At 42.5% G+C, this 23,862-nt stretch overlaps 1 protein-coding gene across 3 annotated transcripts in view; it reads left to right on the top strand.

The window, feature by feature from the left end:
• Positions 1 to 23,862, top strand: part of KIF5B (kinesin family member 5B) — a 67,673-nt gene that overhangs the window by 23,155 nt on the left and 20,656 nt on the right. For all 3 annotated transcript variants that reach the window (XM_084620691.1, XM_084620690.1, XM_084620689.1), the window contains 5 exons: positions 6,293 to 6,441; positions 9,334 to 9,527; positions 10,422 to 10,490; positions 15,634 to 15,840; positions 22,951 to 23,094. In XM_084620691.1, the coding sequence (XP_084476817.1) occupies positions 6,293 to 6,441; positions 9,334 to 9,527; positions 10,422 to 10,490; positions 15,634 to 15,840; positions 22,951 to 23,094 (763 nt within the window). The remainder of the gene's footprint in view (positions 1 to 6,292; positions 6,442 to 9,333; positions 9,528 to 10,421; positions 10,491 to 15,633; positions 15,841 to 22,950; positions 23,095 to 23,862) is intronic.

Below are 23,862 nucleotides of genomic sequence, written 5' to 3'. Positions count from 1 at the left end.
CACACACAATTCTCTACCTCTGGGCAAGATCTTAAATTGTTGCCCTGATTGAGCTCTCTAGCCTGTTTCCTGTAACGTGCATTACAGCAAGAATTCTTTAACACTTAATTACTAATACAGGCTCATTTTATATTTAAATCCAAAATATAGAGAAACATTTTATTCCAAAAAAACAAAGGAATCAGGCAATCCTTATCATTAGGAACTCTAAGAATTTGGATATTTTTGACATGAATCTGTTCTCCCATCACTACTATTATTCTGTCTGATTTTAATTCTCTATTTTTAAACTGCCAATTTAATAATTCCATCCCCTGAAAAGTGAGTTGACTTTTCTTCTTAATCTGCTCCTCTTTATCCAGCCATTGTTTTACTTAGAACACATCTATCCGAGGAATTAATTTAGTGGATCAAGTTTCCAGCTGGCCTTACAGAGAAAACATTTTAGTATGGAAAGAATTTGTTGTGTGGAGTGATTCAAAAAGTTTTCTGATTGCCAGATCAAGGAAACTAAGTAACTGAGAGTAAGTTCATCTGAAAGACTGAAGTTTTGAGCTTAACATCCTTAGTTTCCCAGGTTCCTCTCCTCTGAACTGTTATCTAAGTAATTTCTATAGAAGTTGGTCTCCCAATAATTCATCTTCATAAAACGTGAATGTATCGCGTTCCTACATCTCATTTCATAAGCCATACACTTAGTGTCTTTCACTCGCATCTTGAAATGCTTTAGTAACATTAATTCTCACGCCCTTCTGAGAGCTTTTACCTATTTTAGAGAGAAATATAAAATCTGTCTCCAGAGTAACCAGCATCAATTAAAAATTTATAGTAACATTCCTTTTTAGTTACAATTTAGATTAAATCCACCAAAGGTATGTACACCTCTACCCCGATATAATGTGGTCCAATATAACGCGAATTCAGATATAACGTGGTAAAGCAGTGCTCCGGGGAGCGGGGCTGCTTTGCCTCGTTATATCCGAATTCGTGTTACCGCAAGCGGTTCTTCTGCACCCCCTCCCCCTTTACTTGCTGAGGGCCCCCCCCCGCCCCAGCTCACCTCTGCTCCGCCTCCTCCCATGAGTGCGCCGCAGCTCCGCTTCTCCCTCCCTCCCAGGCTTGATTGGCACGGCAAGCCTGGAGGGGAAGGAGGGAGAAGTGGACCGGCGACAGCACGCTCAGGGGAGGAGGCGGAGCGGAGGTGAGCTGGGGCGGGGAGCAGTTCCTTTCCCTACCCCGATATAACGCTGTCCTCGGGAACCAAAAAATCTTACCATCTTATAGGTGAGACCGTGTTATATCGGGGTAGAGGTGTATATGTGATAGCAATCAATTTTGAGGAATGAGGCATACTAGAGACTGTCAGGAAGTGAGAAGTATACTTTGCTGGAGTTTAGGGTTTCATAATAAAAAATAACCGAGGATCATATGGGGAAACATTTCTTCTTCAAGTAGTGTCCCTATGGGCACTCCACTTCAGGTACACGTGCACCCCACATGCTTTCTATTAGAGATTTTCATTAGTAGTGTCCGTTCAGCCCGCGTATGATATCCTTGTGTCCCACACTTAGTGGCGCTGAAACAATTTTAATAGTAGGGATGCTGAAAGCCATATTCACCCTTACCCATATTCACCACCACCTCCTCCCCCCACCCCCGCCAGCTGAGGCTGGCAGCCAGGACTCCGGGCGCGGGGCTGGCAGCATCCCTAGTTCCCACGCCTGTGCCCACAATGAAGCTATATCAGGTTGCGCAGGTGAACCGCCCTCAATTCCTTCTCAGCTGCCTCAGCCTGAGACGGAACTTAGCATGTCTTCTTTACATGTACCTCAGCTATTGCTGAGCTTGTTTCTTTCTCAGTTTAGTTACCTTAGTAGTTAGTTCTGATTTTTTTTTTTAAAAATTTATATTCTCTGGGAAAGTCCTTCCTGAGAGGGACATGCCTGATTCACTGGGGTTTAAATGTTGCCTCTTTTGTGTAGAGAGGCCATCCTGATTAGTGACAGACACACAAAGTGCATTTGCTGCTGGGAGAGTCGAACATACTATAGAAGTGTAACTTCTATTTAGCCCTTCAAATCCAGGGCTCAGAAGAACAGTCATTACAACTTGATTTCTTAGATGATGGTGCACCCCCCTGTACATCAGTTTTCCCTCTGAGTCTCTAGCACCTCCTTGACCTTAGTGCAACACTCTCCCAGAAAGGGGAAATCCTCAGACCTCCTCTAAACATTGTAAGAGGAGCTTTAATTTCCCTCTCAGGGATCCAACCCCCAAAACCTTGTTTTCTGACCAGGTTGACACCTCAGAAACGTCATCCTTGAGGCTCAGTACCATGGAGGCAAGGAGCTCCACCAGAACTGGTGAAATAGGAAAGTGCCGCAGCCCTAAGGCTAAACATGGCTCTGGAAAGGCTTTGATACCATCTAGTGGAGATGGTCAGAACAAGTTCAGATGTTCTGTACCATCAGAGTTTTTACTCTTGTTCTGTTACCTTGTTGAGTTCTTTGGTACCAAATAAGCCTCCAGACACATCAGCACCATTTGCAAAGCACTTCAAGCTATCGGTAATGTCTGGCAAGGACAAGCTTACAGGTCTGTCTCTCACACAGATGTTTGAGGCTCCCCCCATTTGATGCAACTTCACAACAGGCTTCGTCACTGAAGGATCAGTTTTGACAGGATGATTGAGGGTTTGACCTCTCCTGCCGCATTAGCCTGCCAGCTTCAACGTTTTGTCCACCTCCCTCCCATTTGGAGACCAACTGTTCCATTTTGAATAACCACAGGAACGTATCACCTTGGACAAATGGGTGATGGAAGTAATATCTTTGGGCTGTGCCATCCATTTTACCTCCCTCCTTGTTCCCCTTCTCTTTCCCGCTTCAGGGACATATCTCTTAAATTACTGTTAAGACAAGAAATAAAACCCTTCTTCGTTTAGGGGTGATAGAAGTGGTCCCCACTCAGCATAGGGGAAGTGGGGGGGGAGGGGCCTTTTGTTCCCAGGTGTTCGCTTGTACTAAAGAAAAATCGAGTGTGGAGACCAATCTTAGATCTATGGTGACTGCCTATTTGCATTATTAGGCAATTACAATTACATTGCATTGTTAGGCAATTACAAGGTATTCTGTACCTTGACGATTGGCTACTCAAGCATCAGTCATACCAAGAGGGGTTGTCTGCCACAAAGACAGCACTGTCTCTATTCTTGGACTTGGGGTCTTCAGTGTGGAAAAATCCACACTGACTCCCGGTCAAAACATATGATTTATAGGGGCATCCCTGGATTCCTTGGCATCCAGGGCCTTCCTGCCCATGGACAGATTTGTGACTTTATCACACCTTGTCAGAACTATTCAAGGGAGCTCCCATACTTCAGTCAGAAACTGTCTTCATCTTGGTCACATGGCAGCTTGCACCTTTGTGACTGTGTGTGCACGGTTATGCCTTCACTGTTTTCAGGGGTGGCTCAAAGCCGTTTACTCGTCTAACAGGCACAGTCTAGACAAATAGGTGTCAGTTCCCCAGCAGGTGAAGTATTCCCTAGACTAGTGGAAGGTCCATTGCAAGGTAGCAGTAGGGGTTCCCTTCCTCCAACCAACATCATCGGTAACCATGACCACAGATTCATCTCTGTTACGGTGGTTGGAGGGGCACACCTTGATTCTCTAACCGTGCAGGGGAGATGGTGATCCTAGGAAACCACCCTCCATCTCTGTCTGTTGGAGCTCAAAGTGATCGGATACACCTGCCTTGAATTTCTGCTTCTCATCGGGCACAGATCTATCAAGGTCATGATGGACAACATAGCCTGCATGTTCTATGTCAAGTGGCAGAGAGGAATGAGATTCCCTTCTATGTGTGCCGAAGCAATGATATTATGGAACTGGTGCATAAAACATTGCATAGGAATTTCAGTAGTGTAACTTCAGAGCAGACACGTTGTCATGGCTGATGCTCTCAGCAGGTGTTTTCCGCAAGACTATGAACAGTAGTTGGATCTCCAGATTCTAGTTGGTATTTTTCAGACTTGGGAGTTTCGAGAAGTGGACCTCTTTGCCACAACTACAAACAAAAATGCCATTTGCTTGCTTTGGGGAAGGTAAGGTCATAGTTCCTGGGGGGATACCTTCCTTCTCCCTTGGATGAAAAAGCAGTTTTATGCTTTTCTCCTGATGCCTCTGATCCTCCGAATGACAACAAAATCAGACAGGACAAGACCAGAGTCATCCTTAAAGCCCTGATGTTCAAGGCTAGCATGGTTTCCTTTCCTGTTCCACCTAGCTCTTTATCCACTGATAAATCTTCTGATCACACCTGAACTTCTCTCTCAGGATGCCAGTCGACTGCTGCATGCGAAGCTGAGCAGTCTCCTCAAGGTGTGGCTCCTCAGTGGTTTTTAGGGCTAGAGGTTGTCCTGTTCTAGAGAGTAACAATACAGATTATTCAATAGTAGGAAAGATTCAACCAGAAATACTTATTTTTAAAAGTGGAAATGAGTTATTCACTAGTGTGAACTCCAGAACGCTGTCTATGAAGTTGCCTTGCTTCTGCTCATTTTCAAATACTTGTTGCAGCTTAAGAAAGCAGGATTTTCACGTAGTTCCTTCCAGATTCCTCTGGCTGCCCTGACAGCTTTTCACACCACCATTGAGAGGTTCTCCCTGTTTGCTCACCCTGCAAATACAGGGTTCATGAAAGGTCTGGGAAATCTTTTCCTATGGGTGAAAGTCCCTACCCCATTTGGGGACCTTTTAATTTGGTTCTTAAGTCATATGAAGCCTCCTCTTGAACTGACGATGACCTACTCCTTATTGAATTTCTCTATGGAAACAGACTTCCTAATGACTATTACCTCAACCCCCAGAGTTCGAGAGTTTGTGGCATTAATGACTGACTCTCCTTTCATAATATTCTACAAGAATAAGGTTTCCATTACAGCTGCATCCCAGTTCCTTCCTAAAGTGTCTTCTAAGTTTCATCTAAATCAGATAATTTGGTTACCAGTTTTTCCCCCCTTCCCCCAAACTGAACAGTTCCAGCCAGGTGGCTGTCCTCCTAATTCTAGCTGTCAGAAGGGTGTTATCCTTCTCCCTTGATAGAACTAAATTTTTTTTTTTTTGTGGCTCTCCTAAACTGTTCACTTCCTTTGCAGACAGACCAAAAGGTTATGCCTTTTCTATCCTGGGACTATCAAAAGGAATACTGGTGTGTCATCTCATTCAGTGAGGTCACAATCTACGTCTGTGACTTTACTCAAAACAACCCTGTTTCAGATATCTGCAGAGCTGCTACATGGTCTTTGGCACATACCTTCTCCAGACACTATGTATTCGTCAATGCCTACAGATCTGATGCAGCAGTTGGCATTGCAGTTTTCCTTTAACTTATTTGACTCTGAATCTCCTTCTACTTTATGGGGATGCTGCTCCGGAGTCACCTGAAGTGGAACACCCATAGGGATACTACTCAAAAAAAGAGAGGTTACTCATCCTATGCAGTAACTGTAGTTCTTTGAGATGTGCGTTCCTATGGGTGCTCCACTATTTGCCCTCCTTCCTCTCTGCTTCGGAGTTTCTTTCTGAGACTCGGATGTGGAGAACGAACTGAGGAAGGTTCACTCATGCAGTTTGATACAGCTTCAGTATTGGACACGAAGATGTCAGTGGCACATGCAGGGACTCAACAGACAACGATAATGGAAAATCTCCATTTGAAGGGGTGTTGGGCACATGAACACCTGTCGGGGGACACATCTCAAAGAACTACAGTAACTTCTCTTTTTGCCTAAACTAGAGAACATAGTTTGTCAGGGCGCACATCCTTTCCCTCAGGCAATATATTCTCAGTGTAAACCCTACTTCATTCCCCTTCGTTGAGTCCACATTAGTGATTCTTCGTTTATGTAGAATTTGCAGAATTAAAATCTGCGTACGCCTGGCGCTGGAATTATCTTTATGATTGAAGTTAAGGCGGTGGTTGAGCATATGGAGCTTATCTATAGATGGTTGGAAGGAAGATGATGGTGGTTTAGAAGGGGAACTGATTAGCGCAGTGTAGACTGGATGTTTAATGACTTCACTGCTTAACTTTTGATGTACTTTGTAGTTGTCTTATCACAGTTATTGAAGGTTTTCTATGTGGCAAGAAGAATAAGGACACAGTCAGGCACAATTTTGTGCCTACTGGATAGGTTAGGTAATGAATCAGTCTGACCAAGCTGTGGGAAGGCTGGAATCTCCGTATCAGACTTGTTCAGCCTGGCTAATTTTCTGATCTTCCTATCTAGAGCTAAGACTATTAAGAACACAGTCTGTGTCAATGTGGAACTCACTGCAGAACAATGGAAAAAAAAGTATGAAAAAGAAAAAGAGAAAAACAAGACACTGCGTAACACCATACAGTGGCTTGAAAATGAGCTCAACAGATGGCGCAATGGTAAGAAGTTATTACATTTTTTTGTTGCGTGAATTTTAGCTTAGTGAAGATAGTTGAATTAGTCCAACTAGATTAGGCGTGGCCAAACTGTGGCTCTTGAGCCACATGAAGCTCTTTTATAGTTACTGTGGCTCTTGGAGCCCCTCACCCCCACCCCCCCAATTCTCCACCTATCAGACAGGGGAGTGGGGGAAGCTCGGGGCTTCTGCCCTGCAGCGGGGTGGTGGGGCTAGGGGCTTCTGCCCTGTGGGGGTTGCGGGATGGAAATGTCATGGGGCATCAGGGCAGAAGCCCTGCGGGGTAGATTGTATCTTGTGGCTCAAACTTCTGAAAATTATCAGATGCAGCTTGGAAGGTCAGTAAGTTTGGCCGTCCCCGGACTAGATGATCATCGTAGTCCCTTGGAATCTATGGATCATTGAAAAGTAAATTTTAAAACATGGATATATCAAAAACTGATAAATCATAAGTTGTAGTGTCAATCTGAAGTCTCATCTTCAGCTTTGCATTTCATGGCTCGTTATAACCATAACGATACTGAATTCTAGGTTAACTCTTCAGTGTTACACATATTTTTGCATTTTGTGAATCTGAGGTAAGACCTATTAATTGCTATTCTTTTCCAAATTAGTGTATTGAGTTTTAATAAATTAATTTTAAAAAGTTAGTTTGGTACAGTTGCAGGTGTCTAAACAAGGTAAACTATTTTTTACCTTTATATAACTTTAACCAAATCTATTTTTCCAATTCAGTTTGTGTTACTATAAGACTTCGCTGACAGTTTTAACCAGGAAACAAACTTTTACAGGCACATTAATAGCCTGTGAAAACTAGGGTTGTAGCATCATGAAAAATGCTATTAAAATAGCATATAATCTTTGAGGCTACTGCAGTAGTCCTTACTCCTTTTAAAATAAATTGTGACTGAAACTACTGAAACGTGTGGCTAAGAATATTTCTTCACGTTCCAGTTGAGATGACATGCGTTAGCTTTCAATTTAGTGGATTTTTACTTCAGTAGACTCTGTATTTGTGTTAGGTGTGTAACTTCTAGGAAAATATTGATTGCATTAAACCAGGAGTTCCCAAACTTGGTTCGTGGCTTGTTCAGGATAAGCCCAGGGCGGGCCGCGAGACACTTTGTTTACCTGAGCGTCCACAGGTATGGCTGCTCGCAGCTCCCCGTGGCTGTGGTTCGTGTCTCGCTCACCCTGAACAAGCCGCAAACCAAGTTTGGGAACCCCTGCATTAAACTGTTGTACTTTTTAAATACATTAAATTGTAGGGGAACTGTGGCTGTTTAAAGTAAATGTTCACTAATATGTTAAATGTTCTTCGTGGGAAGCACTTGTGGGATTATGGAAAGCAGAAACTTAGAATGCTGCGTTTTGGAAAATTTACTGTCTGTGGATGGAAGATAGTTTTCATAATACTAATATTAACAGGATTCTATTAATTAAAGGATAAGAATATAATTAATGCTAATCAGAATGGTTTAATCAAACAAACCTGATTACATTCTTCGAGATTGCAAGTTTGGCTGATAAAGGTAATTACATACATGAACTAGACTTGTATAATATGTTTGATTTAGTACTCACACCAGTCTAAAAAATTAGCACTGTGCAATATTAAAGCACAAATTAAATAGATTAAGAACTGGTGAATTGACAGATCTCAAAGTAATCATCAGTGGAAATCATTGAATGGTGGGAGGGCTAATGGGGTTATGCAGGGATTGATACTTGACTTGATCGTATCAATAGCAGTGTTAAATAGTAATTACTGTTTAGTAAATATTTGATACTGCTTACTAATATTTATATACTAAATATTGACACTATTTAACTGCTTGGTAAAGCCATTCAAACAATATGCATTTTAATATAGCCAAATGCAAAGTTAAACATCTAGAAACAAAGAATGCAGGCTATACTGTATCTGGGAAAGCAGGGACTGTGAACGATATCTAGGGATCATAGTGGACAAGCAACTCAGCATGAGTTCCCAGTGTGATGCTGCAGCTAAAATGTCTGTGATCCTTAGATGTACATACAAGGAGGTAGGGTCTATAGGAATTGCGAGATCATTTGACCTGTGTATAGTAGTGGTGTGATTGACACTAGAATATTGTGTACAGTTCTGGTGTCCACATTCTAAAAATTGGAGTGGGTGTGGAAAAGAGCCGTAGAAATAATTCAAGGGCTTGAAGAATGCCTTATCAGAGAGAGACAAGGTGGTTGATATCTTTTATTGGACCAACTTCTGTTGGTGAAAGACAAGATTTCAGGCTTACACAGAGTTCCTCTTACAGCAAGAGACTTAAAGCTCAATATATTTATCTTGCCAAAAATAAGAAGATTGAGAGGTGATTTGATTACAGGGTAGAAGTACCTTCACAGGGAGAAATGCTGGGTACTAAAGAGCTCTTTAATTTACTAGAGAAAGGCATAACAAGACTCAAACTGGAAGCTGAAGCAGAAATATGACCTAAGTTTTTAAGTGAGGGTGATTTTAACAACTGGACCAAACTATCAAAGGAAGTGGTGAATTCTCAGTCTTTCAGATAACTTCTAGAAAGGGATCTAGCTTTTATGCTTTAGTCAAACAAATTATGCTTACTCAAGCACACAAGTTATTGGACTCAGTAATTAACTGAAATAATAACTGGGTGAAATTTTAAGGCCAGAAAACACCATTCGCCCATCAAGTCTGACTTCCTGTATGTCACAGGCCCTTAAACTCTCTGAAATATTTTATTAACCATTTAACTAGTACCTGTCATAGCTAGGGACTATCTCGTATATAACTTCTCAGGGATAGTTCACTTTGAAAGACATTTCTAAACTAACTGTGATAAGAGAACATATTTATAAAATCTTTTTACTTAAGGGGAGACTGTACCAGTTGATGAGCAGTTTGACAAAGAGAGAGCCAACTTGGAAGCTTTTGCAGTGGATAAGGATGTTGCTATCAATAATGATAAACCAGCTGCTACAATTGGAGTGACTGGTAATTTTACTGATGCTGAAAGGAGAAAGTGTGAGGAAGAAATTACTAAATTATACAAACAACTTGATGACAAGGTATGTTGTTCTTGTTAAATATAAAATCTCTTAGTAAGCATATTTGGAGCTACAGTGGTTGATATTTAATTCAGACAAATCTTCATTTGTTAGTACAAATGAGCATGGTGGGTGTTCTCAATCCATATAACATGGTCTGACTGCAGTTCCCATGGATTAAACACAACAGAAACAATCACCTCATTTGGGACTAATTGGCATTCTCCTTCTCAGTTTCAACAGGCGGGGACGGAGAATGGAAGGATAGAAAGAACAAAGCAAAGTGGGCAGAGCATAGGAAATAGATGAAAACGGAGTCTGATGTAGGTAGAGTTGAGTTGTCTTGAAGAATGTTCTGCATTCAACTAGTTGAAATGCTCTTGATTAGTTGGATGTCTGATGATACAATACTAAGGGGAGGGGAAGGTAATATGCATATAAACTGACATTTGAGTAATCTGTTTTGGAAAAGCTGAGAGATGTTGCTCATTTGTCCATTATTATATTTTACAAAATATGCCATTTGGTTACATATCTCTGAAATTTAAACAATATTACTAAATACCTTGAAGTAAGAAGTTTATATGAAGTTAGGAGAATTTTCATCCAAAGTAGGTTACTTGGGAGTTACAGAGGGGACATGTCCTAGTTCTTGAACTTGGAGAAGACATTGTGACATAACAAAGGGGTAGGATTTTGCACTTGGGTGCAAGGTAAATTACGACAAATACATATAAAACTAGAAGCCTGCTATATTTTTTTTATATCCCTTTTGAGTCCATGAATCATCGGTCTTGTGTTTAGTTTAATAATTGTTTCCAAACATGGAAAGGTTGATGAACAACTGACTTCTAATCTGTATTTGAGATTTTTGTGTGTTCAAACTGTTCAATGGATTGCTGGTTTTAATTGCAGGATGAAGAAATCAATCAGCAGAGCCAATTAGTAGAAAAGTTGAAGACACAAATGTTGGATCAGGAAGAGGTGAGTTTTACTATTGTGTATTTTATTTTGGGTTTTTCATTTGATACAAATAATTGGGGATAATACAGAAAAAAACCACCTTAAAGTCACAACTAACTTTTCAGTAAACTGAAAGTAGGATGATTATATAAGCAAACTGGTTTATTCATTTACCACATCATAATCTTTCTCCAGTTTTAAAGTTAGAATCTAACTGTTCAGTGTCTATCCAGAGCTCCCAGTTTGATATACTTTGGCCAGACAGTAGCTACAGATTCACAAACCCCTTTACCAACTTAGTGTGTCTGTTAAGAGTTTTGGCACAGTAGGTCTTCCCCACCTTTTCCATGGGTGTCAAGAAGTCTCATTCTTCAGACGTTTCAAAATACTTGTGTTCCTCTGTAGGAAGAATATGAAATGGAGGGGAAAAATCCTCTTAAGTAGTGTTCATTTTAATCACCACCATATTTTGATCACAAAACTGTTCAGTTTTCCAAGGCATTGAGTTGACCTCATAATTTTTATACAGTTAGCCTTTTATCTAGGTTTGCTGGAAGTATTGGACACAATGTTTTTTATTTATGAATTGTATATTAATCTGCTCTTGCTGTGTAATGCCAACCAAAAGTATTTAATTTGGTATAATTTATTTAAAAAACAAAGCTTTACCAGATCGTTCTGTTTCTGTTAATTTTGACAGATTTTTGAGTAGGTAATTTTAATATCTAATCTCCATACAAAGCTGATATGTTTTTACAAAAAATTAACTCCTTCAGTCACTGAATTATTTCTTAATTTTAGATGCAAATGATTCCATTGCTAGAGAAAACAGAAGGGAAGCATGGGCAACCTTGCCTGGCTCTCCTATGTAAGAAAATAGATTTACTTCATTTTAAATATTTGTCTTGAGCCATGTCTACACTACAGAGTTATATTGACTTAAGTTAGAGCTATTCAGGCTGGAGCCGCAGATGTCAAAATCTCCACCAGCTTGAGAGATTTTTCCTGGACCTCCTCTAGTTGGATATCTCGGGCCATAGCCATCCTACTCAACAACTCCTGATGAGTCTTAAAATTGTCCCAAGGTGAAGAAATAGGCTCCATTATAACTGCCTCATCTGGGGATGAGGAAGAAGGAATTAAGTTACGTCGACGATCATAAGCCACTTTAATTACATCAGTTGTGCATGTCCACACAACACTCCTTGGGTTGGCGGAATGTTTCCACAGTGAGGGCTCTTGCATCGACAGTGTTGCATTGTAGGAAGCTATCCCACTGTGCAACCCTGCCGCTGGGAGCTCTGGGAGCAGAATATGGTGCATCATGGGGGCATACTCATCCTCACGTGATGCAGTTCTTTCAGTCCTGTCATTCCATGGGCTTCCAACCTTGTGCTGTTTTTCAGCAGCCCTTGTTAACTGTGTGCCCACCATCTCTGCCTGAAAGCATAATGAGCATTATGAACACAATGGGACTAGTTCTGCAGTATTTCATGAGCTGTGAATCAGTGTTGCCTGCCCTGCTGCCCGCCATGTAAAGAAATAATTCAAGATTGCTGCTGGCATTCATGGAGCAGCTGCACATAGTGGACTGTCTGTTCTGGGCTTGGGAAACAATCACTGAGTGGTGGTATTGCATTGTGATGCATGTATGGGATGACAAGCAGTGGCTGCAGAACTTTCGGATGCACAAATCCACCTTCCTGGAACTGTGTGCAGAGCTCATCCTAGTGCTCCAGAATGAGAGCTGTCCTCACTGTGGAAAAGCAAGTGGTGGTCGCTGTGTGGAAGCTTGCAACTCCAGACTGCTGCTGGTCAGTCACAAATCAGTTTGGAGTTGGAAAGTCCACGGTGGGAGCTGCAGTGATGCAAGTGTGCAGGGCCATTAATCTGCTATGAAGGACTGTGACTCATGGTAATGTGCAGGAAATAGTGGATAGCTGTGAGGCAATGGGATTCCCTAACTGCAGCAGGGCAATAGATGAAACAAATATCCCAATTTTGGCCCCAGACCATCTTGCAACGGAGTACATCAACTGGAAGGGCTACTCTCCATTGTGGATCACCAAGGCCTTTTCACTGACATCAGTGCGGAGTGGTCAGGAAAGGTGCATGATCTTTAGGAACACTGGACTATATAGAAAGCCGCACAGTGGGACTTCCTTTCCTGACCAGAAGAGTCAAATGTCCATAGTAATTCTGGGAGACCCCATCTACTCCTTGCTCTTGTGGTTCATGAAGCCTTACACCAGGAACATAGACAGTGGAAAGGAGTGGTTCAGTAGGTGCCAAATGACCATTTAATGTGACTTTGGCTGATTAGAAGATTGCTGGTGCTGCCTTTTTGGCAGGTTGATCATTTTCAGTCGACTGTGCTCTGAATAACATTTGCAAAGTGAAGGGAGAAAAGTTTCCCCAGGGATAGAGTGCTGAGGTGGATCAGCTGGCTACTGATTTGGAGCCGCTAGATACCAGGGCAATTAGAGGGGCACAGCAGGGACAAGGCTATTCGAATTAAGGAGGCTTTGAAGAAGCATTTTGACAATGATTCGCAGTAATGTCTTTATGTGATGCATTTGGCCAGGCAATATTTACTTGCCACCCTGAACAACCCCTTTTGTGCTTGCTTCCTGAGCTTTAATTGTACTGAGCAAATACTCCTGCCAGTAGCCACCAACTAACATGTATGAAACAAATAGACTCATTTCATTTCAAAGACTAAAGTTTAATAACAGGATGAAACTCTCAAATTTTTTCGAATGGGACATGGTAATGAGGAACAGTCTCTCAGTTATGGCTCTCACAGCTGCATATAACTGCACCTTTCATTGTGTCGTGTAGCTTTATCATCTGCTCCTGCCTCTGTTGATTTGCAGCACTTTGCGAAACATATCCTCCTTTCTCCTCCTGGTTTGCTGCCTTATCTGATTTGAGGCGCTCTGCTGGTGTGGAGGAATGGTCCTCAAGGGCACATCTGCAGAAGGCAAAGAAACCGTTAACAGAGACAGTACTGTGAATTCACTCAGAACCATGAATCACAAAAGTTACACACACCTCTTTCTCACTGTCCCTTTGCTATCACACAGCTTGGTGAGAGTCCCAATGTGGTGCGTTTGACGGAGATGGGGTGGGGTTGGGAACGGGGGAATGAGCAAGAGGAGACAAAGGGTCTGGGTGGTTTGCAAAGAGGGTCACTACATGCATCTAGGGAGAGTATTCTGAATATTGGGTAATCAAACCCAATATCTCACTCCTATAACCCAGGATGCAGGGTGCATCTCCTGCATGCATGTGGCTTCAGACTGGGTCTGTATGCTGCTCGCCAGTGTGTTGGTCTGATCCCTGCAGAAATAATTTCTAGTTGGCGTGGCAGTTTCCTATAGTCGGGGGAGAAACAAGGCAGCTCTGCCAAGGAACCTTCAGCAGAGGATTGCAGAATACCTACAGAAAAATTTCCTAGAGATCTCCATGGCGGATTCTCGGGACATGCTGGTGTACATTAAAGAACTTATCCGCTGGGCCCACGCTGCATAGAAATTTGTTAGTTTCTGTGCCTTATCCCTCCTCTACCATATAACAAAGTACATGAGAGCTCAATCTCTTCTCGCTGTGCTGTATCAAAGCAAAATCAAAGCTTACCAGAGCTCGCATCCCTTGCTTCAGGAATACCAGAACTGGAGTGCTGGGACTGGCTGGACCTCTCTGGAGTCAAAAAGAGGTCCAGACTAACCACGCCACTGGATGACCCTGTCATGTGTTCCACAGCTGCCTCCAACTCCACTTCCTCGTCTGTCACTTTACCACTTTGTCCTCAGGATTGACTCCACTGTTCCCTGCCTCAGGTCCTCCCAAAGTATCCTTGAGGCTCTTGGTGGTCGAGGTGGGGTCGCCGCCAAGGATGGTGTGCAGCTCCTTGTAGAAGCGGCATGTCTTCTGCACTGCACCAGAGTGACGGTTGGCCTCCCTTGCCTTCTGGTATTCCTGTCTCAACTCATTGGTCTTAGTACAGCACTGCTGCTTGTCCCTTTCATGCCCCTTCTCCTGTATCCCTCTACCAATCAGCCTGTAGGTATCAAAGTTCCTGTGGCTGAAATGAAGCTGTAACTGCACAGCCTCCTCTTCCCACAGACCCAGAAGATCCAACCACTCTGGTGTACTCCACACAGGAGCGTGTCTACTGCGGAAAGCCGGCGTGGTCAGCTGGAAAGATGCTGTGTTTAACTGTCCATGCTGAGCAAACAGGAAGAGGAATTTTAAAAATTCACAATCCTTTAAACGGGGAAGGGGTGCATGCCTATGTTTCTTCAGGGCAGCAGAGTTCAAACTGCTGACTAGAGCAGTCATTGTGGGACGACACCTGGAAGCCAGTTAGAGCAACATAAACAAGTACAGTGTCGATACTGACAATGCGTTGATCTAACTTTTGTCACTAAAAGCTCTACTCCTCTCATTGAGGTGATTTTATTTTGTCGGCATAGCAGGAATATTAAATCAGCGGGAGGAGTATTGTAGTGTGTACACCTCCACTGTTTTGTCAATGAAAGCTGACTTTTGTTGACAAAACTGTAGTGTAGGCAAGACCTGAGCATATAAGACTTTGACCATACTTCAGAAAATGGTTTCAGCTCTAGTTTTTCAATATTTTGAAAACTCTCCATTCTGCTTGGTTATGTGCCTATTCAGTAATGAAATATTAAAATACAGAGAGGGTGAAGTACTGGCCCCGTTTAAGTCAGTTGGGAGTTTAGAACATTCTAATTAAACTAATGATTAGCAACTTCTTTAAAGTTCACCAGGAAGATCTGCTATATGATTTTCAAGCCTTCCCACTCCTCCCTCCCCTCATCCCCCAAGGTTTTGACTAATAGTTAACTTCAAATAAAAATGCAGATCTTGTCAGTTGTACCAGATATTGAAATATACAACATGAGCTTTGTCTACTCTCCTTGACAAATAGTTTAACCATCTGTTACTTAAAATCTGGTTGTACTGAGGCTAAATTCAGGGATTGCTATTTCATGATGGTAGACCATGTACAAATTCTAAATAAATAAGGCTTTATGCTCTAGGAGAAACTGTTCAGTAAGTTTGGGCTCTCACTTGCATTTCTTAATGTCTCTGAAGTGACGACTTGTGTTTAATTACTTTTTTATCGCTTTTGTAGCTTCTAGCATCTACCAGGCGGGACCAAGACAATATGCAAGCTGAGCTGAATCGCCTCCAAGCTGAAAACGATGCCTCTAAAGAAGAAGTAAAAGAGGTGCTACAAGCCCTTGAGGAACTTGCTGTCAACTATGATCAGAAATCTCAGGAAGTAGAAGACAAAGCAAGGGAATATGAGCTGCTTAGTGATGAACTCAATCAGAAATCGGTAGGAAATCAGGTCAAGGAATTACTAAATGTCTGTAACGTAACTCTTTTATTAGGAAACATTTTTTTAACTGCTTACATACGTTGTCTTTTAAATGGCTTTTCTGAGTGTTAAAGCATGAAATTTAGCTTTATTTCTTTCTGATGTGGAATTGTAATACACCTCTACCCCGATATAACGTGGGTTCACATACAACATGGTAAAGCTCCGACACGTCGCTGTGAGCAGCGTGTTAAAGGTGCCAGGCCGGGCTGGGGCTGAGGGATTGGACAAGGGGCAGAGGGTCTCGGGGGCGGTCAGGAGCTCCTCCCTCCCCTCCCCCCGGGTCTGGGAGGCAGGAGCTGGGGGGGGGGCCCACTTTTGGGGGCCCCGCAGTGCCAGAGTGGCCCCGGGGGATTAGTGGGGGGCTGGGAGTAGCCCGCTCCTCTTCCCTTGCCCCGGCCCCAGCCATGTCGCTCGGGGGAGGGAGGCTTGGGGGAAGGGATCCCCCCCACACTCACCGACAGCGGCGGAAGCAGAGCAACCCGGCCCCAGCCCGCTCCACTCCACCAGCTCCCAGCCGCAGCGCTCCGCTTCCCGCCACAGGTGAGTGTGGGACTTTTCCCAACCCCCCCAGCAACATGGCTGGGGCTGAGGCAAGGAAAGCAGAGCAGGCTGGGGCCACATCGCTCTGCTTCCTGCCTCCGGTGAGTGCAGAGGGTGTCCTTTCCCCAACCTCCCTGTACTCACTGGCAGCAGGAAGCGGAGCAGCCCGGCCCCAGCCCGCTCGACTCCGCCAGCTCCCAGCCGTGGTGCTCTGCTTCCCGCCGCAGGTGAGTACGGGAGGCGTCCTTTCCCCAACCTCCCCACGCGCACCAGCGGCAGGAAGCGGAGTGTCGTGGCTGGGAGGTGGCGGAGTGGAGCGGGCTGGGACTGCCGGTGAGTCGGGGGCAGGGGGTGTGGATAGGGTTCGAAGCAGTCAGAGGACAGGGAGCAGGAGGGTTGGGTAGGGGGTGGGATCCTGAGGGTGATTAGGAACAGGGGTCTTTGGAGGGGGCAGTCAGTGAAAAAGGAACGGGGTGGGCCAGAGCAAGTTCGATATAACGCGGTCTCACCTATAACGTGGTGAGATTTTTTGGTCTCCCGAAGACTGCGTTATATTGGGGTAGAGGTGTAGTTCTGATTTGATTATCTAAACAACAAATCATAGTTAATGGGAAAGATAGAAAATGCAATTTATATCTGCCACTCAGATTTCCCTTCTGGAGCCTTGGCTTGGAGTTGCCCTTTTGAGGAGTTATTCCATAGCTGCTAATTTTTGCAATTTGCCTTGGGGGGGTTTCAAAATCCTGTTAAGTCGCTGTAGCAGCAGGTTGTACAGTCAGTTCTGTTGACTAAAGTGAGCAGAGGTAGGTGTTGACTCTCAACACGTTAATGCAGTAGGCAATTCAAACGTATCACTCTTCAAAAGCTACCAGCAGTTAAGGATGGAAAGTAGGCAGTTACTGTATTATTGATGAGAGAAGTGCCTGTTTGCCTTGCGCTTTTGGTGTCCAAGTCTCATTCCGTGGGTCTGTTCCGTCCTAGTCCCGGTGTTAGCGGTATGTCACCAACCAAAAGATGGAGAAAGATTCTGTTCTATACTTCTATTTGAGCTGCTTCAGAAGTTCTAATATTTGTCAGGTTTTGAATAATTTACTTAATCCTCTTTCCTGTGGATTCTTTCAATACTTTTCAAAACTATTACCCAGGTAAAATATTTTTCTTGTTGATTCAGTTTCCAGAACTACTCTGTTTTTGGGATGAATTTTGCCTTTGCTTCCATCACACTAGTAACACGCAATTTTCTTTGTGTTTATTACTTATATAAAAATTGTGCAGTTTCATACAGGCAACATAGACGTTTCCATTTGTTTCCTTACCAACCAGTTGCTGAGTTTCTTAATTAAAAAACATTTTGTGATACCAGACTAGATCTTCATTTGCATGAAAAATTTTAGTTCTGTCAGCTGTACTCCAGTCTGGGGAATGTTCTTTTCTTCTCTTCCCTTTGCTGTGCTGACTCTATTTACATTTCACTTCCTTGCTATGCCAATGAGTAAATAACTGGAGATACTAGCTTGAGCGATTTTGTTCTAAACTCTCTGCTATGGTGACTAGATGTACATAAGAGGCAGTATTTGTTGACTGTCAGCAACCTAAAGCTAGTTGGGCCTTATTTGAAATAGCAATTAGTATCTGCCATCATGCCCAGCTTTTTTTTTTTTTTTTTTAAAGCTCCTAGCCTGATGGTGACTGATTTGTTGGAACAAACAAAATACTAGTGCTGCTGTCCTAGAAATATTCAAAGTAATGTTTTCTTCCAGCAGTTGGGAATAATAAGGGCCTTGCTTGCTACAGGATGTACACATTTCTTGAAAACTTACTTTTGTCTATTGTGTCCACAAGGACTGTACTATTTTCCAATGAAAAATTTGTTCACTCATAGGTCTGTAAAACTAAAAGGGTTTTCTGCTGTTGTTTTGCAGACTGATCTGAAAAACTCTAAGGTTTTGTTTTTGTTTTCTCTCCAAACATTCTAGGTTGGGTGGATAGCAGATACTTTTAAGAACAAGAATGCTGGTAAATTAGGATTATTTGACACTGGAATGATTTTAGAAAGTGTTTCTCCATCTTTTTGTTGGTGGGTTTTATCAAACTTGAGTAGTACAAAGACTTTATAAATGAGCAATCTAGAACCAGTACAAAAATATTTTTAAATTTGCACTTCACCAAAGAACCTAACTCCAGGAATCCCTCTTGTGTGTCTGTGTGCAAGCCAGCTTGGGACTTCAAATAGTTATCCTAAACTTTTGCGCTCAGCAGCAGGCCTATGGCATCCCTCTTGGCTGGAAATCTGCTAACTTCAGTCTGCATTTAGAGGCTTAGTTTCCTTCTGATTATAGTTATCAAAAAAGTTTCTTAGGAGTGGGATCCTCTGATCACTAACTTTTCTTAACTCGGTGTAAGGTGTCAAGTCATTGCTGCATGTATCCCAGTTACCTTTTTTTTGTTTCGGGTATAAATTTTCTGTTTAAACACGATTGACAACTGGTGTCCCTTTGTCAGTGACAGGCCTGTCTCTTCTGGGCATGTTTGTGCCATAATTGGGATAATTGGTTTCAGGCCTCCCTTGATCACAGGTGTGACAGGGATCCCAGGGTACGACCTGGAACTGTGGGACCACTGTTGCCCCATAACACTCCAGCCTGGGCTGTCTCTCTCAAAGCTATGCCAGTGACAAGCAGCAAAACTCCTGTGATCAAAAGAGACGCTGTGATCACTCAGCCATCAGCAGATGGAGCCTCATATCCAGCTAAATTATATGAATGCTCCATGAGCCACTCATGAATCCTAGAGAGAGCCACCAGCAAATCACCGCAACCTTGCACCCCAGAAATTTACAGTCTTACATTGCTCAAGACTCACTTGGACAGTGCAACTGTCATTAATTAGTTCGCCACTTCATCAAAAGAAAGTGGACATGCACCAGCCTTTGTAATCTGAGCTGAGATTCCCCAAGCACTTCAACCAAAAATACACTGTTCAGGTAAAATATAAAAACAGATTTATTAATTACAGAAAGATTTTAAGTGATTATAAGTAGCAGGTATATAGATCAAAGTTGATTACATAAGAAATAGAATTGAGTGTGAATTTATTTTTAACTTTAACAGACTAAGGAGGATTTGAATCAGTCTCTCACTCTAATAGATCATACAGGCAGCTCACAGTTCTCAGTACACAGGCTGGATGCCCTTTCCAGTCTGGGACCAATCTCCCCAGCTCAAAGTCTTTGTCTTTCAGATGACCTTCCAGGTTTTGAGATGGGGGAAGAGAGGCCAAGTGATGACATCACTGTCCCTCTTTTGTACTTTCTTCCAGCTGCTAGAAAGATCCTTGCTGTGAGGTGGGTTAGGCTGTCCTTACTGAGAAGCCTCTGAGACAGTGGATTTTTCTTGATTGGCATCGACACCTGTCTGGCCAGTGATAGTTGTTCCTTTTGTCCCTACTGAAAGGCCAGCTATGGATGTCTCCCAACCTCACAACATATTTCACTAACGCTTAGGGCAGTACTTCATAACTTCACATACCATGATAGTACATACAATCCAAAATGTTATAAAATGAGACCGCACCAGCATTCAGTGTACAAAAAATATCCTATGACCGTGGTGAATATGGGGGTTTCATGGTGCTACTTTGCAGTCCAGAGAGTCACAACATGTGCAGTGACGGTGAGCTTATTAATCCCAACTTCATTGGAACATTGTTTGGCTTCTGAAAATTGCCTTGATACAAGTGTACTATTTGCATTCCAAGCTTTATTCTAATCTTAGTAAATCATTCCTTAGCAACAAGGATGGGCCTCACATTTTTACTAGAAGTAGTGTAAACAGTCTCCTCCGTGTAGCTTCCCCCTCCACCTTTTTTTAAAATAGTTTTTGCCAGAGCCTTTTAAGTCTGTGTAGAGTGCAGTTTTAACTTGCCTGTCATAGAATGGTATGATTTACATGTGGCATTCTTCAGAAACATCCATGATTGGCTGTGGGATATGTTAACAATTGTTGCCAGGAGCCAGTGAACACACCTGAAAGCTCCTCTGGTTTCGTACAGTTCTTTAGCCAAGTCCTGTTAAAAAAAAACCAGTCTTAAGACTTAAAAGTGATTTGAGACTTTATATTGGTGCCATAAATCCAAAATGCAGGCACTGGTGTTATTCTCATCATTTTAAAACACCTAGCTGGATCCCATGCACTACTTCTACTGCTCTGTCAAGGCTTTGACTCCTCAGGTGTCTGAATCTGCTTTATTGAGTAAGATGTCACCTCTGTATATCTTGAGCTTTGAGAGTGGACCATGCTTGATTTGGACCATACTCTGCTCTTAGCTTCAGAGACCAAAAGTTTCTGATCACTTCAGGATAGGCCTGGTGCCTTTGGCGGTGTTCCTGGCCTTTGTACTGAAGCACTGGCCTAACAGCTGTAATGGTCAGTGTCCTCTGCTTCCTGCAATACCTGGGTGCATTGGCTTTGGTGCCCATGCACTGAGTCTTGGAACCATAAACATCGTTGCCTTGTCCACATTGTTGGTCTCTTTGTAAACAGTGTATGTTGCTGCCAGTGTGGCCACAATGCTGTGTGTTACTACAGCATACTGATGTTTGTCTGGGATGAAGTGAATGCTGCTAAGGAACAGGAATGTTAGAAATTTGTTTACTGTTCAGAAGGGCAAGAACTGCCAGGTTCCCCCAGGATGATCCAGCTTTCTGTTTTTTGTTTAAAGGTAGCTATAGCCATCGCATTTGAGATGGAGACTGTCTAGGAAAGCCCAAGGGCTTTGGTATTATGGTACCAAGAACAGAGATGCTTCCCACAGAAGGGGCCCTTATACTGTACTCTAGATCAGTTGGTAAAGTATGGCAGAACACTCAATTGTAGAAAGTACAATTTGGGTTTAGGATGTCACAGGCTGTCCTTCCCACTGTGCCTATGGTACAGTGTCCCCTAGCCATTGTTCAGAATACCAAGATGCCTTTGGATGCAAGGCTAAGAGTGAGGAGTGTTGGCAACATTTGTGCGGACTGTCTTTCCTGCTAAAATATCAGCAAACTGTGGGAGAAGTTGCACCTTTCTTTAAAGAATTCACAGACTAACGTGCTACAGGGTGGACGTGACCACGCATCAGGTGCAAGGTTCCCTTGATAATGCATTGATATCTCTGTTGTTGTGATGTTTGAGGTGATAGTGATAAGTATTTATCATTGATGCTTGCAGGCATGTATGGCGGCATTCATCAAGCCTTTGTATCGATACTCAGCAGAAGGTAAAGAACCTGGCAGCAAACCTTTGTGAGAATGGAAAAAATGAAGTCACTCAAAGACTAAGGAAACTAAAACAACCCTCTGTTCTCTTAGGGTCATTATTCAGTATCTGTCTACCATTATCCAGTATCTGTCTGTAGAAAAGGCAGTCTTTTGGTACAAGTTTCTGATGCTGAATCTAAATGTGTTTTGGATGACTTTATCGAAATTAAGGTTGGAGAACAACGAAGAAGTATGTTCTGTTTGGCAGCTGGTATTGGCATAAAGTGGTCTTTTCAATTTAAGTCTAACCCTGGATTTAGTGTTAACTGTTGGTTGCACATGGATGGGCCAATCCTTAGTCTGTGTAAATTGTTATACCTTTATTGTGAATGTCTACTCTAGAATTAGTGGCACTGCACAAAAAGACAACTTAGGGTATGTCTTCACTACGCGCCGGATGAGCAGGCAGCCATCAGTCCACTGGGGATCAATTTATCGTGTCTAGTCTAGACGCGATAGATTGACCCCTGAGTGCTCTCCCGTCGACTCCTGTACTTCAGCACCGCGAGAGGCGCAGGCAGAGTCGACGGGGGAGCGGCAGCAGTCGACTCACCAAGTCGATCTAAGTACGTCGACTTCAGCTACATTATTCACGTACCTGAAGTTGTGTAACTTAGATCATTCCCCCCCACCCCAGTGCAGGCCAGGGCTTACAAACTTCTCCCACGGCGATATCTGTTCAGAAAGCTCTAGGCAGGGATGGACTGGAATTGATATAATCTGCTTCTGTGCAGAGGACTGCAGATAAACATCTAAATTGTCCCACAAGCAAAACATACAGTGATGATATGGATGGGTCCCATTTTAAAGCAGATACGGATGGGTCCCATTTTAATGTCTTTAAGAGAACCCCCTGTGCTGTCTCACATTGGTAGATGTAACCATAAATGCTCTTCTAGGGTGTTGGCAGAATTATTGTCAGAGTTGCAGGATTATGTATGGTGTGCTGAAGGGCTTTGTGTCTTTCAGAAAAGAACTCTGAGTTTTGGTGAAGTACTGCTAGTTGTTGAAACTTTTGTCTTGCATATTATGCTACTGTACAGTGCTTACAGGATTTTTAACAGTTACTTTTAAAACATAATGTAGTTACCAGATTGGGGCACTTTTAATAAAAAAAATAGAAAATTCATTTTAAGGTTGCTGGATGAAAAACAAGAAGAAAAATATTCCCATGTAAGGATTTAAACTGATAAAATCTAATTTTACACCTTCATTCCTTGTTCTAGGTAACTTTAGCCAGTATAGATGCAGAGCTTCAGAAACTTAAAGAAATGACCAACCACCAGAAAAAACGGGCAACAGAGATGATGGCCTCCTTATTAAAAGATCTTGCGGAAATAGGAATTGCAGTAGGAAATAATGATGCAAAGGTAAAGAGGAGCTGTCACAAATGTAAAATGATACATTCATTCATGTTTAGATCTTTTCAGTGTAGTAAAGATGTAATAACTAGGGTAATTTATAACACCTGTAACCATATAAATGTCTTCCTGTAAGGTTCTGAGAGAGGATAAAGAGAACCCAAGTGTTAGTATTTGCCTTTTACAGCTTTATACAGTGTTTATAACTGACTTTGTACACTATGCCTTATTATAAAAATGTCCAAGAACAGTTTAGTCTAACTATGCAAATACAGTGCAAACATTCCTCAACTTAAGTCACTTCAGTCCATATCGCTAAATCACCAGATGTAATTTGGCACAGTTGATGGTACCTGCTTAGGAAAGGCCGAGCACTGACTGGTAATGGTTGCTTTTACTTCTGGAATAGCTGTTCCTTCCAGAGTAATTGAGTTAACTAATAAGCCATGTATAGAAGATACTACAGCTGCCTATACCTTCCCTGTGGGTATAAGACGACTTCATTTTCCACTTCAGACAGTTTCTTTTCAAATGCTCACATCTGTTCACTTAGAAAATTCCCATATAGACTAACAAACTAAATTATTTTGAAGAGTTTGTTGCTGACCTGTAAACACTTGCAGTGACCTACAGCTTGGCAAACACAAGTCAGAATTTCTTGAGGGGAAAAAAATAAGTATGACTTAACCCCACCTGCTTCCCACTAGAAAGGCTAGTATAAGTTGTGTATGAATTTATTTAAATCTGCAGAGGAAAAAATGAAAAACAGTAGTAGCG

The sequence above is a fragment of the Lepidochelys olivacea genome (genome assembly GCF_965140295.1).
Source record: "Lepidochelys olivacea isolate rLepOli2 genome assembly, chromosome: 2".
Taxonomy (NCBI): Eukaryota; Metazoa; Chordata; order Testudines; family Cheloniidae; genus Lepidochelys; species Lepidochelys olivacea.
The sequence above is the reverse complement of the archived record's forward strand: the minus strand, read 5'-3'. Positions and strand labels throughout refer to the sequence as shown.